General features: G+C 36.0%; 1 protein-coding gene and 2 non-coding genes across 5 annotated transcripts; 1 reads left to right on the top strand and 2 right to left on the bottom strand.

Annotated features, from left to right (window-relative positions):
- The first annotated feature begins 549 nt into the window (after positions 1-549).
- Positions 550-5,877, top strand: LOC109184774 (probable pectin methyltransferase QUA2). Of its 3 annotated transcripts, none has more exons than XM_019334808.1 (9): positions 550-777; positions 1,286-2,024; positions 2,099-2,231; positions 2,661-2,901; positions 3,069-3,294; positions 3,417-3,592; positions 3,891-4,194; positions 4,340-4,478; positions 5,411-5,877. In XM_019334808.1, exons 2-9 carry the CDS (start codon positions 1,294-1,296, stop codon positions 5,567-5,569), a joined length of 2,109 nt encoding a protein of 702 aa, XP_019190353.1. In that variant the 5' UTR covers positions 550-777; positions 1,286-1,293; the 3' UTR covers positions 5,570-5,877. The 3 variants fall into 3 exon arrangements, with proteins under 3 accessions (XP_019190353.1, XP_019190355.1, XP_019190354.1); XM_019334810.1 differs by having other exon boundaries at positions 3,426-3,592; positions 5,411-5,668; XM_019334809.1 differs by lacking the exon at positions 550-777 and adding an exon at positions 832-1,103 and having other exon boundaries at positions 5,411-5,668.
- A 4,354-nt stretch (positions 5,878-10,231) lies between these two features.
- On the bottom strand, positions 10,232-10,304 carry TRNAR-UCU. Its single transcript has one exon. It is a non-coding gene; the product is annotated as a tRNA-Arg (tRNA).
- Positions 10,305-13,568: 3,264 nt separating this feature from the next.
- On the bottom strand, positions 13,569-13,641 carry TRNAK-UUU. The gene has a single exon. It is a non-coding gene; the product is annotated as a tRNA-Lys (tRNA).
- Between the last annotated feature and the right edge of the window lie 3,016 nt (positions 13,642-16,657).

The following is a 16,657-nucleotide window of genomic DNA, read 5'->3' as shown; positions in this document are numbered from 1 at the left end:
CCTGGGGTTGAACTCAATCTCATACACTCTCTATCCAATGTGTATACTATATTTTTTTTTTGTTTTTTAAATAAACATTTGACTTATTAATTATAAAGTTATAAATTTGACTTTCAATTGCAGTCGTGTATTAATATTTTTAATTTTATTGGGTAAAATAAATAATTTAAGTTAATTTAATTTCTTGTAGTATTAGGTCACAAGACGGGTCTATCGGTATACACTTCCTGATCAAACTATTGACTTGCTATTATAAGGTTATAAGTTCGACCTCGATAACAACTTATGGATTTTCTTGGTGGTTTGAATCGGTGTGATTCTGTACGGGCTAAAGTAACAAAACAAAGTAATTTATAATTTTCTTGGTGATTTGAACCAGTGTAATCCTTTACGACTAAGGTCACAAAAACGAATTTATCTAATGCACATCTTACGGTAGTGGCTGCGGGTCCGGTGCAAATTTTAGTATTTCCTACGTAGAAATGAAGTAAAGTATATGTATTTAATGCTGGCTATACATAGCCATGGTGGCAAACGCAGATTCAAGCCTTTTTCAATAGAGAGGTGAATGGTGAATTGGATCCATATATACCCACTCTCCAGTCTCCATCTCTCTCTCTCTCTCTCAAGATTCCAAAACCGCGTCGGTGAAATAAACCCAGACGCGGAGCTAGAGTGAGAAAGCGGGGGATAAAACCTCCGTTCATTGTATAGTGGTGGCACCACGAAGGAGAAAGCTATTCAAGAATTTGAGGCATTTCTGCAAACACCATTAAGGTACTAGAAGAAGCCTCCCCTCTCCTCCCTCTCTTCACCACCTACTTGTTCTTGTGCTCTGATGGGTCATTGGTTCTTTGGCGAAAAGTTTTTTTTGGTTTTTTTTTTCCTTCTTTCTTCTTTCGTCACTTACTTCTTTTGAACTGATCCAAATTGGGTTTCTGGGCCTTCTACTAATTAATGTGTTTTCTGTGATGAATTTCATTTCCCCACTCAACTCTACTCACTGTTTTTAATTGGAAAACAACTCAATAAGTGGCACTTCAACTTTTAGTATCTACTCCATTACTGTTTGCTCAATCCCAATTCCGCACTATCTATTGCAGGTCCTTGGAAATTTCCATTTCTGTTTTATTGTTTCGCTCCTGAAATACTAAATTTTCGTGGGGTTTGTGGATCTTAGTATGAAAATTAGGAAAAGTTCCTTTTTTTCTGCATTTTACCCTTTATGGTGAAGAATTTATTGTTGATTTTATTTGATATGGATTAGTAATTTGTAATTTGTCAGGCCGGAATATGGCTAGGCCGCAGCAGCGTGGTTTATCCGGTGGGGGTAGTTGCCGGTTCTCAGGGAACGGCCAGGATTTCTGGGATGATTCACAGATGAAAGAAAAGATAGAGAAGGAAGATTTGGAGCAGAGTGGATCAGCTTCTGATCAAAGCTACTTGTCTGTAATATCCCCTTTAAGGATTCTTTTTCCAGATAGTTCACCTTCTAAAGGTGTTGGTATTGGTGAAAATGGTTTCTTATCTGATCCCTTCAACCCGGGGGGGAATGGGAGAAGTCGATTTAAGTTCACCTTACTTGTGCTCAGATTTAGTTTAATTGCCATTGTAGTTCTTTCTCTTGCTGGGTCCTTTTTTTGGACCATGTCGATAACAAAGTCATCCAAAGTTCGAATATATCATGGGTATAGGAGGCTTCAAGAGCAAGTGGTGTTGGATTTGAAGGACATTGGACAGATTTCTCTTGGTTCTGCTAAACCGAAGGATCTTGATTACTGTCCTCCTGAGAACGAGAATTATGTGCCGTGCTTCAATGTTACTCAAAGCCTTGGATTAGGCTTTTCTGACGGGGAAGAGTATGATCGACATTGTACGCCTAGGTTCCAAGAAAGTTGTCTGGTTCCTCTGCCCGTTAATTACAGAATTCCTCTTAGGTGGCCTACTGGAAGGGACGTTATCTGGCTTGACAATGTTAACATCACGGCACAGGAGGTACTCTCTTCTGGGAGTTTGACGAAGAGGTCAGTACAAATCTTTATGGTTTTTGTCATCCTCTAAAGTTGAATTCCTTTTTAACCCTGTCGTGCAATTGCAGGATGATGATGTTGGAGGAAGAGAAGATCTCGTTTCGTTCAGAATCTTCCATGTTCGACAGTATTGAAGACTACTCACATCAAATTGCCGAAATGATTGGGCTAAGAAACGAATCCAACTTTGTGCAAGCTGGGGTAGGTGGTTTGCATTGGATCATAAATTGCTTTTTGCTGTTTTCTGTTTACATTGATAGAGCATGTGCAATAATAATTAACTAAAAGCTATAACTTTCAGCAGTCATAGATTTGCGATTCATCTAGATCTTTGATGTAGTTTATTCTCAAATATGTCTTACTGTAACCAGCTTGGTTGGCGTGAGTGGCCGTGCTCCCTTAAGAGAGGTCGGGACTCGGGAGTTCGAACCCCCTCTCGTATGGAAAAACCAATCTAGCCAGTACTTTGCTCCTTAATTGGGCCGGGCCGGTGCGAACGAGGATTAATCTGAGTATGGTACGGGCTTAAAGGTGCCTCCTACTATTAGGGCCTGCTCAGGACACCTCGTGGTCTGACCCAAAAAAAAATGTCTTATCGATGACTATAAACTACATTTACAACATTTTCAGGTTCGACTCATCTTGGATATTGGATGCGGTTTTGGTAGTTTTGGTGCACATCTGTTCTCCAGCCAACTATTAACTATGTGCATTGCAAACTACGAGGCTTCTGGCAGTCAAGTTCAACTTACTCTCGAAAGAGGCCTTCCCGCAATGATTGGTTCATTTAATTCGATGCAATTGCCTTATCCGTCTCTCTCTTTTGATATGATCCATTGTGCCGAATGTCACATTGACTGGGATCAGAAAGGTACTAATAAGCTAGAAAGAGGAAGTTGTGTTGCTTTAGTTCATCCTTTGCTGTTTCTTTTAGATTCTCAATTGCCCTAACACAATCCGGTCCATGTAGCTATTAGCCTATTATAATTTTTCCATTAGCGTTATTGATGATGTTATGCACTTCTTGATGTGGTTTAGATGGTATTCTTTTGATCGAAGTGGACCGGATACTAAGACCTGGAGGATATTTCGTCTGGACTTCATCTGTTATGAATGCCCGACGGTCACTTCGCAACAAAGAAAATGAGAAAAAATGGAACTCCGTTCGTACTTTTGCAGAAAATCTCCACTGGGAGTTGTTGTCACAGCAAGATGAAACTGTTGTTTGGAAGAAGACGAGTGAAAAGAAGTCTTATTCTACCAGGTAAACACAAGAGAAGTGAGCGCAATTTTAACCTCTAAAAGAATGTTAGCTTCTCGCTGGATCGAGCTATTTAAATACCAGTAAAATCTTTACGACCTTATTTCAATTGCTACTATTTCCAGGAAAACCAGTTCGGGCCCTTCTCTCTGCAGTAAAGGCAATGATATCGAATCTCCATATTATCGACCACTTCAGAAATGCATTGGAGGAACACAGAGCCAGCGGTGGATTCCAATTGAAGAAAGGACTAAATGGCCTTCCCGGGCTAGATTGAGCCCAATGGAACTTAAAGTGCATGGTAAACGCCACAGTTCAATTGAACGTAACACTTAAAAAAAAGAGAAAAAAAAGTAGAGAAATGGCCACTGGCACATCAAATCTCTCTGTTGAGCATATAACCATTAATGTGCAAACCAACTATCAGCTTAAGCTTTTAGTTGAGAGGGAGCACATGCTTCAATTTGGTATCAGAGCCAGACCAAAGGTCATGGGTTCGAATCTAACCATTAATGTCTTAAGCTTTTAGTTGAGATGGAGCACACGCTTCAATTCTCTCTCTCTTTATTATTTATTTAGTGGTTTCTATGTTCCAACAGGTTTGCAGTCTGAAGATCTTGCTGAAGATTCTCTTAACTGGAACTCCGCAGTTAACAACTATTGGTCACTGCTCTCACCGTTAATCTTCTCTGATCATCCAAAGAGACCCGGGGACGAGGATCCTTCCCCGCCCTATAACATGCTTAGGAATGTTTTAGACATGAATGCTCATTTCGGTGGTTTCAACGCTGCTTTGTTGGAAGCTGGAAAATCTGTGTGGGTCATGAATGTGATCCCCACCAGTGCCCCCAATTACCTTCCTCTAATCCTTGATCGGGGATTTGTTGGTGTATTACATGATTGGTAAATCCCCTTTCCATTTCTAAATTAATAGCACAACCTTGGTTCGGCTTCTTCTCAACTATATAGTGTTGTTATGGAAAGTATAGTTTATGCTTCTTTTATGTTTTTATGGATTCGCCTAATTATTTTAACTTTTTTCTTCCAGGTGTGAACCATTTCCAACGTATCCAAGAACTTATGATCTAGTGCATGCTGACGGGCTTCTATCGCTTGAATTCACTCATCATAGCAGATGTGGGATGCAAGATCTGTTCACTGAGATAGATCGTGTACTTCGTCCAGAGGTAAGTTATCTGTTATCGTTCTACCTGAATAATAATCATATAATACCTATGCTTGTGTGGTTGGCACAATTCATCGTATACTAGTTATGTTTGTGGGGTCCACCTTGCATTGTGGATGCTGATCCAAAATTATGTGTTTGTAGTTAACATATTATATTATTATGTGCCTTCAGTTAATGTAAATAAATTGGAGGCACATAATATATTAACTACAGACATATAATGTTAACTACAAGCACATAACATACCATGTTAAGTGCATATTATGTGCCTGCTATTAACATATTATGTGTTTGTAGTTATCATTATTATGTGTCTTCAATTTATTTACAGGCACATGATCTATTAACACATAGGCACATAGTATGTTAACTACATACACATAATCTGAATGTCATTTTGGACTAGAGTCCACAATGCAAGATGGACTCTAGTCCATGGTATAATTTGCCGTGGTTTACTCCCTGGATGAGTTATTTGATTTGGTCCCTATATTTTCACTTTTAGCCCTTGAGCTTTAATTTGACCAAATTTAGCCCCTTTTCGTTTTCAATCGATCCAAAATTGGCTAAACCCCCAAAAGAGCAAGGAAAAGTAAAAAGAATCAGGAAAGACCCTTATCTTTCTTGCTAGAAAAGGAATGAAAAGGAAAGTTTGTAATAATCTCAAAGTAGGCTCCAGAATTTGTTCTTTCCACTCATCTAAAAAAATGTTACAATGAAATTTGGTGAAGCCAAAATGTTGCGTGCTTGTTTATGCTTTCATGCTTGAGTGTGGTTTTCTTCTACCCTTAGGAACTTACTAGAGATTCGCGGCTTATTATGTTTAAATGTTTATATGGCCTTAAATTCTATACCAAAATCCCATCTTTAAATGTTTGAAATGTCGAGATAAGGTGTTTCATTTACCTTTCCGGTGCGTGTATGATGCAGGGTTGGTTTATCCTACGCGACACAGTTCCTCTCGTCGAATTAGCAAGAGTCCACGCAGCACGGTTGAAATGGGATGCTCGGGTTGCAGAGATCGAGAGCACTAGCGATGAGAAACTCCTAGTTTGCCAGAAGCCTTTCATCCGAAGACAAGCAAGCTAAAACTGTGAGGGTGATCATGATTGCAGATGGTAATTTATACATTCATTTTAAGGATCTGAATTCACAGGAGATAAAATTCCAACCAAAAAAAGAAAAAAAAGAAAAAGATGGAATTCAAAGTTTTGAGGAAAAGCAAGGAAAGGAAGAGAGGTTCTGTGGAGCCGTAAGGTATACATAGGACAATGTAATTAGAGAAAAGTTTAGGACTTAGTTTCCCTCTCTCAGTTTAAGTATACAACCATCCATGTATTCATCTTACGTAACAAGTGAAATGCCTTTTGGAATAATATATAAATTATATTGAATCATTAATTGCTTTGATTATGGATATATATATAATGTCACATTCTCTGCCTTCCTTTTTGTGGTTTCGGATGCAGAGAAAATTTATTGTATTTTACATGGGTAGACCGGCAGCTATAGAGCATCCCCAACAGTTGGTACACTGCTGTGGTTTTTTGTTAGAAGAAAAAAAAATTTGTTTAAAATATTCCTCCCTCTGCAAGCATCCCAACTAAGCCAAACACGCAAAATCCCATAAAAATTATAGATAGATTTGCCCTTACTTTCTCTCTCTCTCTCTCTATATATATATATATATATATGCCATATCCAATGTGGACAGAGCTTTCGGTGCGGACGTGTGGATCTACACCACTAGGTATACATGGATGCACCATTACGTGTTTATAAATGCACTAGGGTGAAATGCACAAATGCACCATAAAATGCACTACACTTTAGTGCATTTCTAAACACGTAGTGGTGCATTCATGCATACCTAGTAGGAGTGGGCCTTTCGAGTTTCCGTTCGGTTTTTTCGGTTTCGGTTTCGAGTTTTCAATTTTAAAAAATTAAACTATTCGATTTAACAATAGAGTACGGTTCGGTTTGAAAAAAGTTCAGTTTTGATTCGGTTCAATTTTGGTGGAAGTCCACTATTTGAACATTTCCATTTTTACCTGACCGATTGTTCAGTTGGCTTACTTGGAGTGCCACTTGAAGTGTTTTGTTGATGACAAGATGAAGAATCATCCCTCTACATAGTTAATATTTAAAAAATAAGAATTATTAAAACACCAAATGTTGGGATTTACGACTTAGATTTGAGGTCTGAGGACTTGAGGAGTTGAAATTATTAATTATTATAATATTTATATATAATACTAGCATTTTGTACGCGCGATGCGCGAAAATTTATATCGAATATTAAAAAATTGATAAATGCAAATAATTACAAGTTATGGTTCAAATTATTTTTCGCAATTCTAAATTTGTAAATTTTAATCATCGTATTTGAAAACTATAGAGATGAACAAAATTTATATTTTGGTTATTAATAATGTAAACAATTTTGACATAATTTATACTTTGTTTTTACAATAAATAAATAAAAATATCTATAATACTATCTAGTACCCGGTCACATATATTGGTGTGTGTGCGTGCCTATATATATACACACACATATATGATTTACCATTCATAGAAATTTAATTAAAATATAATCAACAATTAAAGTAACTATATAATGAATCTAATAAAATGATAATTAAAGAATAGGGAAAAAATATAGGTGTATGATAATAATGAAATTTAGAATTAAATAGTAAGTATTAATACAAATGTGTCTATAGCTTAATAGGTAAAGTTTTTGCTTTCTAACTTTATGGTCAAGAGTTCAAATCTCACCTTAAATATATATTTATACTTTGCTTTTATAATATTCTAAATATTCAAGATGAGATTTGAACCATTGACCATTTAGTTAGAAACCAAAAAATTTATCCAATAAGCTATATGCACATTTATGTTAATACTTACATTTGTGTGCTAATAAAGGTATACATTTTTCATTAAATGTTTTCCACTTCAATTATAATGGATACAATTGTACCTACTATATTCTTCTTAGACAAAAATACCCTTACACCGTTACTATTTAATTTTAACTTTCGTAACTCTATCATTATTATCATACACCTATATCTATGATATCTTTTTCCTATTCTTTAATTATCATTTTATTAAAATCATTATATAATTACTTTAATTGTTGATAATATTTTAATTAAATTTCTATGAATGGCAAATCATATGTGTGTGTGTGTGTGTGTATATATATATATATATATATATATATATATATATATATATATATATATATAGATAGATAGGCACGCACATGCACCAATATATGTGATCGAGTACTAGATTAGTATTATAGATATTTTATTTATTTATTGTAAAAATAAAGTATAAATTATATCAAAATTATTTACATTATTAATAAATAAAATATAAATTTTGTTCATCTCTATAGTTTTCAAATACGATGATTAAAATTTACTACTTTAAGGAATTGCGAAATATAATTTGAACTATAACTTGTAATTATTTGCATTTATCAAATTTTTAATGTTGGGCATAAATTTTCGCGCATCGCGCGTACAAAATGCTAGTATTATATATAAATATTATAATAATTAATAATTTCAACTCCTCAAGTCCTCAAACCTCAACTCTAAGTTGTAAGTCCCAACATTTGGTGTTTTAATAATTCTTATTTTTCAAATATTAACTATGTAGATGGATGATTCTTCATCATGTCATCAACAAAACACTTCAAGTGAGCCAACTAAACAATCGGTCAGGCAAAAAAGGAGACGTTCAAATAGTGGACTTCCACCAAAATTGAACCGAACCGAATACCGAACTTTTTCAAACCGAACCGAAACCAAACCGAACTCTAGGTTTAATTTTTTTTTTTTAAACCAAAAAAAAAAAAAAAAACGAATCGAAACCCGAAACACGCACCCCTAGTTCAAACCTCACCTTGGAAATTTAGTACATTATATATTTATTATAAAAAAAGAATTCGATCGATTTCCTTAAACCGAGTACTGATCGGTACTTCGATTTAAGACCGAACCGAAATGCCCAGCCCTAATACCTAGTGGTGCATATCCATACGTCTGCCCGGGAATACACACACACACACACACACACACCACACACATTAGTTTTTCACGTGCATTGCCCGGATAAGATAATGCTCAATGTTTATTATTAAATAAATACTTCAAAGCATATCAATGAAAGATTATATAAGAGATGTTCATGAATAGGTAATTGAATGTTGAATTTTTTTATTTAAATCAGTAATTTAAAGTATATATGACTGCAAGATAATATATAAGATATTGATTATAATTGTCACTAAAATAAATTATTGCAACTTTGTAATAATGCTAGTTTAAATACTTAGTCTACAAACGATAGTCTAAATAAATACTACTTTCAGTTTGAATTTTTCTAAGTCTTCATAATTCTCTTTTGGGTAACATTGTCATTGTCTTCATTTTTAGTACATGTCATCTTCTTTTTTATTGGTAGTGTGTCTTGTGCAATTGGGTTACTGAAGGTAACATAGAGGGCAACGTCATGCAATCAGATTATGGTGTATGAAGCTATGAATTTGACTTGTTTTGTATATGACTGGGATCATAGTTGTACTATGAACTCTTGATCTCGCAAGCGTATGTTGATACTTGGTAGTTGTAGTTTTTTACCCTACATGTTTCATGTGTTGTGAGATGTGTGTCGTATATTCTCGATCATGTGAAAGTATTGAACAAAATATTAATATTTATTATATTTGTAGAGGGTTCATGAGTAGTAGCTCTTGTTCTACCTGTTCCATAACTTATTTATTTAATAGTAACAATAATGGTTCGAATACTGAGTGTTTTTGTTGTCAATGTTGATGCTGATTTTGTCTTTAATCCAAACATGTTGAGTCTAGAAAATGAAATAAATTGTAAATTTAATTTGTATTAGTTCTAATATATTTAAAGGATGCACAATAAGTATTTTACATACAGGATCAATAAATGCTGCAAAGATGACTAGTTTTGAAATTTCTTCATTTTCTGGATTTGTAAGATTGATTGCAGCATTGTTGTAGTCTCGGGATTTTTAATTTCAAACGCGTTAAGTGTGTCATGATATTCTATTTCCTACATTGGTATTTTTAATAATGAGTTAAAAATGTAGCTACGTAAGATAATGATCTAATTATCATCTACATATTATTATCAACATAAAAGCATACCAATCTTTTGGGTATTCTGCTCGAGATACTTTTGGTTCAACCATTACTATTGAATGAATTCTTGTGGATAGAGAAATTTCTAGTTTACTTAGATATGCCAATGTGACTACCAAATCACTAATCACTAATTAATAATATGTTAATATAAAAATATTTAACATATCATGTCATTAATAAGAATTGAACCATGACATTGGAATAATAATAATAATAATAATAATAATAATAATAATAATAATAATATTTTAAATTCAAATCCAACTATAGTAATTTATTAAAATATTAATATAAGAAATGAAACATCACAAAAATAATTTTATTAATTATACAAAAATTAAACCACATACTACCTAAATTGCAAAAACAAAAATAATATTATTAATTAATACTAATTAATTTATATTATTTAATTGTATATGATTTTAATTATATTATTTTTATCTTTACAATTTAAGTAGTATGGATTTAGTTTTTATAATTAAGGAAAATATTTTTTTGACATTTTAATCATTTCTAAATTGTTTATTATACCAACAACTTCAATTAAACACACCCAGTGGGACTCGAACCCACAATCACTTGATTAGAAGTCAAGCGCCTTATCCATTAGTCCATGAGCACACCTCATCAATTAAACTATGGGCGCTTACTAATTATTCTAATGTTAAAGAGTTCAAATTCTCGTTAATGACGACATTTTAAATATGTTTATTGTTGGTCCCAAAAGATGTAAGGTGAAAGTCTAGAGGGGGGGGGGGGGGGGGGTTGGGGTGTGTGAATAGACTTTCAAACTTTTTAGCACAATACAACAATTGCTAAGGCAACAAAGGAACCAAGACTCTTAACTAGATTGTTAGAGTCCGGTGCACAACGGAAATAATAAACGATACGGTGTGTGTGCATATTGTGTCAAGATTATTCTCGTGAGAAGCAAGCAAGAGCAGTAAGTAAAGAAAGCAGTAAAGAACACACGGCAATTTATAGTGGTTCGGAGGTGGTGTAATCCTCCTACTCCACTTGCTCTTATCGTCCAAGAGCAATTCACTATATCCACCACTTCTTGGTTCCAAGATACAATGAATTTCGTGATCTAGTGCTTTGATCACCAAGCCCACACTAATCACGCCCAGTGCCACCAACACTGCTGCTTCGGGTTTCACGTCGCCGCGTTACTTTCCTAGGATTTCACGACTCCGCGTTACTTCCCCCCCGTCTTCTACGCTCCGGTAGAAACGCTTCTTCCGTGATCTAGTGCTTTGATCACAAAGCCCGCACTAATCACGCCCAATGTCTTCCGACACTGCTGCTTCGGATCTCACAAATCCGTTTGACAATCTAGGATTTCACAACTCCGTGTTACTTTCCTCATTTCCCTTGTTTTGCTCCAAAACAAGTTTTGCCTTGCTTCCAACTTTGAGACTCTGTAGATGATCTTCGTTGATGCGCTCAGTCTCTTGTAGTTGATGAAGATTCTAACACTCTTGGATATTTCTTTTGTAAGCTCTGTATCACTCTGAGTGTTTATCTCACAAAGAATATATCAATTTAAGCTCTTGAGATGGAAAACTTTCTTTGAATTTCGTATGCTTTGTTTAGCTCTGTTCTTTGCTTCTTGCTATTTTCTTCTCTGCTTTCCACTGCTTCAATCTTCATATTTTTATAGCTGGTAATGAGAATCCGTCCGTTGGAAAGAAACATTCTCATTTTTGAATTTCATCTAGCTGTATAGCCTTTTCAGGGGATAAGATAACGTTGCAGATATGTCAGAGATTCTCTGCAAGTTGAGCTTGAGGTTTTAGCAAAAATGGCGTCCCAAAAACTTCATCTGGTGTAGATCACGCCTCTTGGGATTTCTATCTTTAAAATATAATCTCCAATTTAATCCCTTACTAGTTTAGACTAGTATTTTTGCTTCTGCAACTTCTTCTTGTATTTTCCTCTGTTCTTCACATCTGGGTCTGTCTACTGCTTCCAGACTTCATCTTCTAAATTGACTTGGGAAATCTCTTCCCGTGTGAACTTCATCCCTTACTATATTTGGAATCCCTTACTATTTATATCTTGAATTGAATTGAAGCCCTTTGCAAATCTCATCCCATCAAATTAAAACTTGGGTCTGTCTACTGCTTCCAGACTTCATCTTCTAAATTGACTTGGGAAATCTCTTCCCGTGTGAACTTCATCCCTTACTATATTTGGAATCCCTTACTATTTATATCTTGAATTGAATTGAAGCCCTTTGCAAATCTCATCCCATCAAATTGAAACTTGGGTCACTTGGGTCTGCTTCCAGACTTCATCTTCTAAATTGACTTGGGAAATCTCTTCCCGTGTGAACTTCATCCCTTACTATATTTGAAAATTGACTTGGGAAATCTCTTCCCGTGTGAACTTCATCCCTTACTATATTTGAATTGAAGCCCTTTGCAAATCTCATCCCATCAAATTGAAACTTCTGCCCGAAGGGTGAGATACGTGAACTTCATCTCTTCAAATTGAAATTGCATCCCTATTTCAATTTTGAGAAACTTCATCCCTTCAATTGGAACTTCATCTCTTCAAATTGAAATTGCATCCCTATTTCAATTTTGAGAAACTTCATCCGCCCATACTTCATCTGATGGATTTAAACATGGCTTCTTTAAAATATGTAGGATGTGAGATTTGACCTTGTGACTTTGTATATAATATTTCAAACTTCTACCAACTTATCCATACAACCTTTTAGTCATCATCTTGTTTCACTTGGTGTACTCCTTTCTTTCTATAGATGCTTGATCTTCAAGATATCTTCATGCAAACTTCAAGTCACGTTTTTTCTTCTTCGGGATTTCTTGAGGGATTTCTTCTTGAATTTCTTTGAGAGATTTCTTCTTCGGATGATAGTCTTCATAACTTGTGTACATATTTTCATATGCATACATCTTTTTCTTTTGCCATTTTTACTAGGAAAATTCTTGATTTTAGGCTTTATATCTTCTTCATCCATTTCCTCAACTAATGAATTTATTTTTCCCTTTCTTGGTCTATGACTCGACTAGTCTAACCAAAATAAAATTGGGGTTCTACGATTTACAATATGGCATATCAAAATCTAATACAATTTATTCCTAACATTTATATTTGGTATAAATATATTATTATGATGGACATTATGAGCGTTCAATTCATAACATATGTAACTGATAGATATCCCTAATCAGGCACTCACCCTGGAAGCATGCAGAGGTAGTCAGTCCTGACTACTGAAGACAGTTAGCAATTCAAGAAGAGGGGCCCTTCATGAGCGGCAACGGTGTGTCCTCGATTATGTACTTAGCAGGCTCGGACTGGCGACTAGGCTCTGTAGTCGGCATGTCCCCAGCCGGGTCCTTGGAGGGCTCGAATGGGCGACCATGATATGTAGTCGGAGTGTCTGTAACACCCCCGAATTTCAACAACTTTTAAAACCAATTAAGCTTAGAAAACAGGTAAAGTCTACTCATTAAGATTAAACAAGGCGGAAGCTAACTACACAAATCCGGGAGAGCCACACCTACACAACATTAGGTGCACAGGCAAATGCTAACTACTAAGCAGTCTAACAGTTCATGCAACACACAACGAACCTACACAACATTAGGTGCACAGGCAAATGATAACTAGTAAGCAGTCTAACAGTTCATGCAACACACAACGAAGGATTCACATTAGACATGCTCATTACAATGAAGGATTCACATTAGAAATGCTCATTACAATTTTAGTAGTATGGATTATTTTTTGACATTTTATTAATATTTTAATCATTTTCAAATTGTTAGTTAGCTTATTGGAATTAAAATATTGTTCTAATACTTTTTAGGTAATGGTAAATTGTATATTATGCCAACAACTTCAATTAAACACGCCCAGTGGGACTCGAACCCACAATCGCTTGATTAAAAGTCAAGCGCCTTATCCATTAGGCCATAGGCGCCTCATTAATTAAACTATGGGCGCTTACTAATTATTCTAATGTTGAAGAGTTCAAATTCTTGTTAATGACGACATTTTAAATATGTTAAGATAGACTTAACAGACTTGTATAAGCTAGATCAACAATGGAGAATGAATTTATAACTCTTGATCTAGTTGGGCAAGAAGCCGAGTGGCTGAGAAACCTACCGGTGGACGTGCCATGGTCGGGGTGTGCTACACTGTCTGTGCCCATACACTGTAACTCAAATAGAATGCACATAAGGGTCAGAGTCTATAAGACAGTTGATTACAACTGGAGCACTCACATTAGAGTATATGGAGTTCAAGAGGAATATTGCATATCCTCTCACAAAGGACTAAATAGAAAGACCATCATCGATGTGTAACACCCCCGATTTTTACTACATTTTTAAAATTTAAATTCAAAGGAAAACATCTAATAATCAAGACAATAAGCAAGCGGAAGCTATATAAAATCGGTAAGCGTTATGCCACACCTATCTCAAACATAGGTGCAAGGCGGGAAAACTAACAAGTCAACCAAAACAGAAAACGTCTAGGCACACACGCCGCTAACTAGGCTCACAGGCCAACAAAAGGTAACGTCTAAACATGGAAACTACTCTATCTAGCGTCCACATCTACAAGCTCGGCATCTACTCAAAACCTGTAGAATCAAGGGATAACACCTGGCCAGCGAATATTGCTGGTAACCCATCAATACGCGTTAAATAACATATATAGATAGATATAATCAAAACCATTTGGAACAGGAATACAATATATATTATTTTAAAACCAAAGAGAGAAGTCAATATCAAAGACTCATCAATCACTCTCAAAAGAAACAAGGATCACCATCCTCACAACAACAACAAGACTACAAACATGAAAGACAACACAACTCAGGATGCATTCTACTGATCATAAAGTAGAATACATCAAGACATGCTCATAAGCAAGGAAAACACATTCACACGGTGACAACTACATGTCACAAGTATCATAGTTCCAACCTTATGCCCTGTTCCAACCTTATGGCTACCCTTGGCCTTATAACAGTTCCAACCATTACTTCCTAGTGCCACCCTGTACTTCTGAGTCCAACCTTATACCGCTAGGGACCGTCGTCTCCCCTCCAACAACCTCCAACATACCGCTGAACTCTCAGTACACGAGGGTACCATTAATTTCATTCACACAACCACCCACATGTGAGCAAAGCTCAATTAACAAACCACAAATCTCAATCATAGTCACACAAGGTTATCATCATTACCAAGAGGACTAAGGCTCAACAATAGCCTCAATCAAGTATCAACAAAGGGTACAACGATTTGCATACGATTACATCATAGGAATCAATCAAGAGATCACAATAAAGACATGAGACCATACTCAACAACAAAGGATCACAATCCAACACCAAATGATTGTCAACACAAGTTGCTAATCCCAATAAGAAGGAACAAACCACACATACTAGCATTTCAACATCAAACCAGCATGCTTATCAAACGGGTAAACCAAAAGTAGTTCCAAAGAACATTCAAGACTCACATCAGCCCAACGAATCACAAAGTTGGACCCTTAGCACGATTCAAGACACCAAATCCTACATGGATTCCTAACATACCGTTCTAGACATACGAAACATCAAGAAGACTCACAAATAGCCCAATAAAACAACATCGGGAGGTCAAAACATCAATACCTAGTCAAAAGAATCACGGGGAACAAATCCCAGACATCATCCATCAACGTTCCACGCGGGTGGGGCCACAGGTGGACCTCCACCCGCGGTTCCGCCCGCGGGTACATACTCGAGGAAGCCCTGTACCCCGCGGGTGGGGCGGCGGGTAGGCCTCCACCCGCCGTTCCGCCCGTGGGTACACCCTTCTATACACAAAAATCCCTTCGGGGATTTTCAACAACAAGGCCAAGTTCAAGTCCAAAATCTCACACACAACAATAATATGACTTGAACCCAAGAAATAGCCAAGCAATGACATTCAAGAACCCTAAGAACAAGCTCTAAACATGCATCACCACAAGATAATGCATCAAATCTCACAAATCAACACAAGAATAACAAGTAGAAGCCAAGAATCATAATATAAGTAAGAAAATAGGTTTTGTAAAGCATGGGTTACCTTTGTAGCCTAACAACTTCCTCTTTTCACCCTTAAAAGCCTTTCCTAGAGCTCCTCTTCCACACCAACTTCTTACACACAACAAAACACAACAAAGATCCTAACTTTAGAAAAAGACACATAAAAGAAGGTTAAAAACACCAAAAAGCTAAGGATCTTACCCTTCCCTATGCTGAAGATGAAGAAAGTAGGAATCTTGGAATAAAAACTTGCAAGGCTTGGATGCTCAAATTCTAGCTTGGAGAAGAAGTTAAACCATTTTAGAGAGTGGCTAGAGTTTTTGTGTTTTTAGGTTGAAGGGTGAATGAAATGAAAGAGTCTTGCTAGGTTAGCTTGAATCACAATCCTTAGGTAGAAAGACATTCCTACCCTTACTAATGGTCAAAAGACAAGGGAACAAGGGCACAACTCAAGAAGCACAAGGTACAACCTTTTGACTTAAGTGACTAGTCAAAATCTAGTCCTTCGACTATTAAATTTCAGGATTTTTAGAAATTCTTGGATTAATTCTTCAATTAATCCTCAATTAGCGTTTGGATTTACAGGGTGTCACACGATGCATCAAAAGAAATGGGCCTGAAGTCAGTAAAGTAAGCAAAAGCTTACATACACATAAACAACTGAACATGAAATGTTCTAAATAGAGTCTACATAGAGGTAGATCTTAAGTCAAAGAGTTTGGCTTTCGAAGAACCTGTATAACGGGTGCTGATGTGTGCACATGAGTTCAAAACTACTTCTCTTTAGCTAGTTCAAGATGTAATTCACTACTATGGAGAAAGTTATTCAAGTCACTACGTGTCAGTTCAAGTTTAACCATTGGCATTAAGGTCAGCTCTCGCTTCTCGTTCAGACGTCTCC

The sequence above is a fragment of the Ipomoea nil genome, unplaced genomic scaffold (assembly GCF_001879475.1).
Source record: "Ipomoea nil cultivar Tokyo-kokei standard unplaced genomic scaffold, Asagao_1.1 scaffold1286, whole genome shotgun sequence".
NCBI classification, from domain to species: Eukaryota; Viridiplantae; Streptophyta; class Magnoliopsida; order Solanales; family Convolvulaceae; genus Ipomoea; species Ipomoea nil.
The sequence above is the reverse complement of the archived record's forward strand: the minus strand, read 5'-3'. Positions and strand labels throughout refer to the sequence as shown.

Excerpts from the sequence above, each read along its gene's own strand:
- LOC109184774 (XM_019334808.1), top strand. The coding sequence starts at position 1,294 with ATGGCTAGGCCGCAGCAGCGTGGTTTATCCGGTGGGGGTAGTTGCCGG. Across the intron at positions 2,025-2,098 it reads TCTGGGAGTTTGACGAAGAG|GATGATGATGTTGGAGGAAG; the intron begins GTCAGTACAAAT and ends GTGCAATTGCAG. Across the intron at positions 2,232-2,660 it reads CCAACTTTGTGCAAGCTGGG|GTTCGACTCATCTTGGATAT; the intron begins GTAGGTGGTTTG and ends CAACATTTTCAG.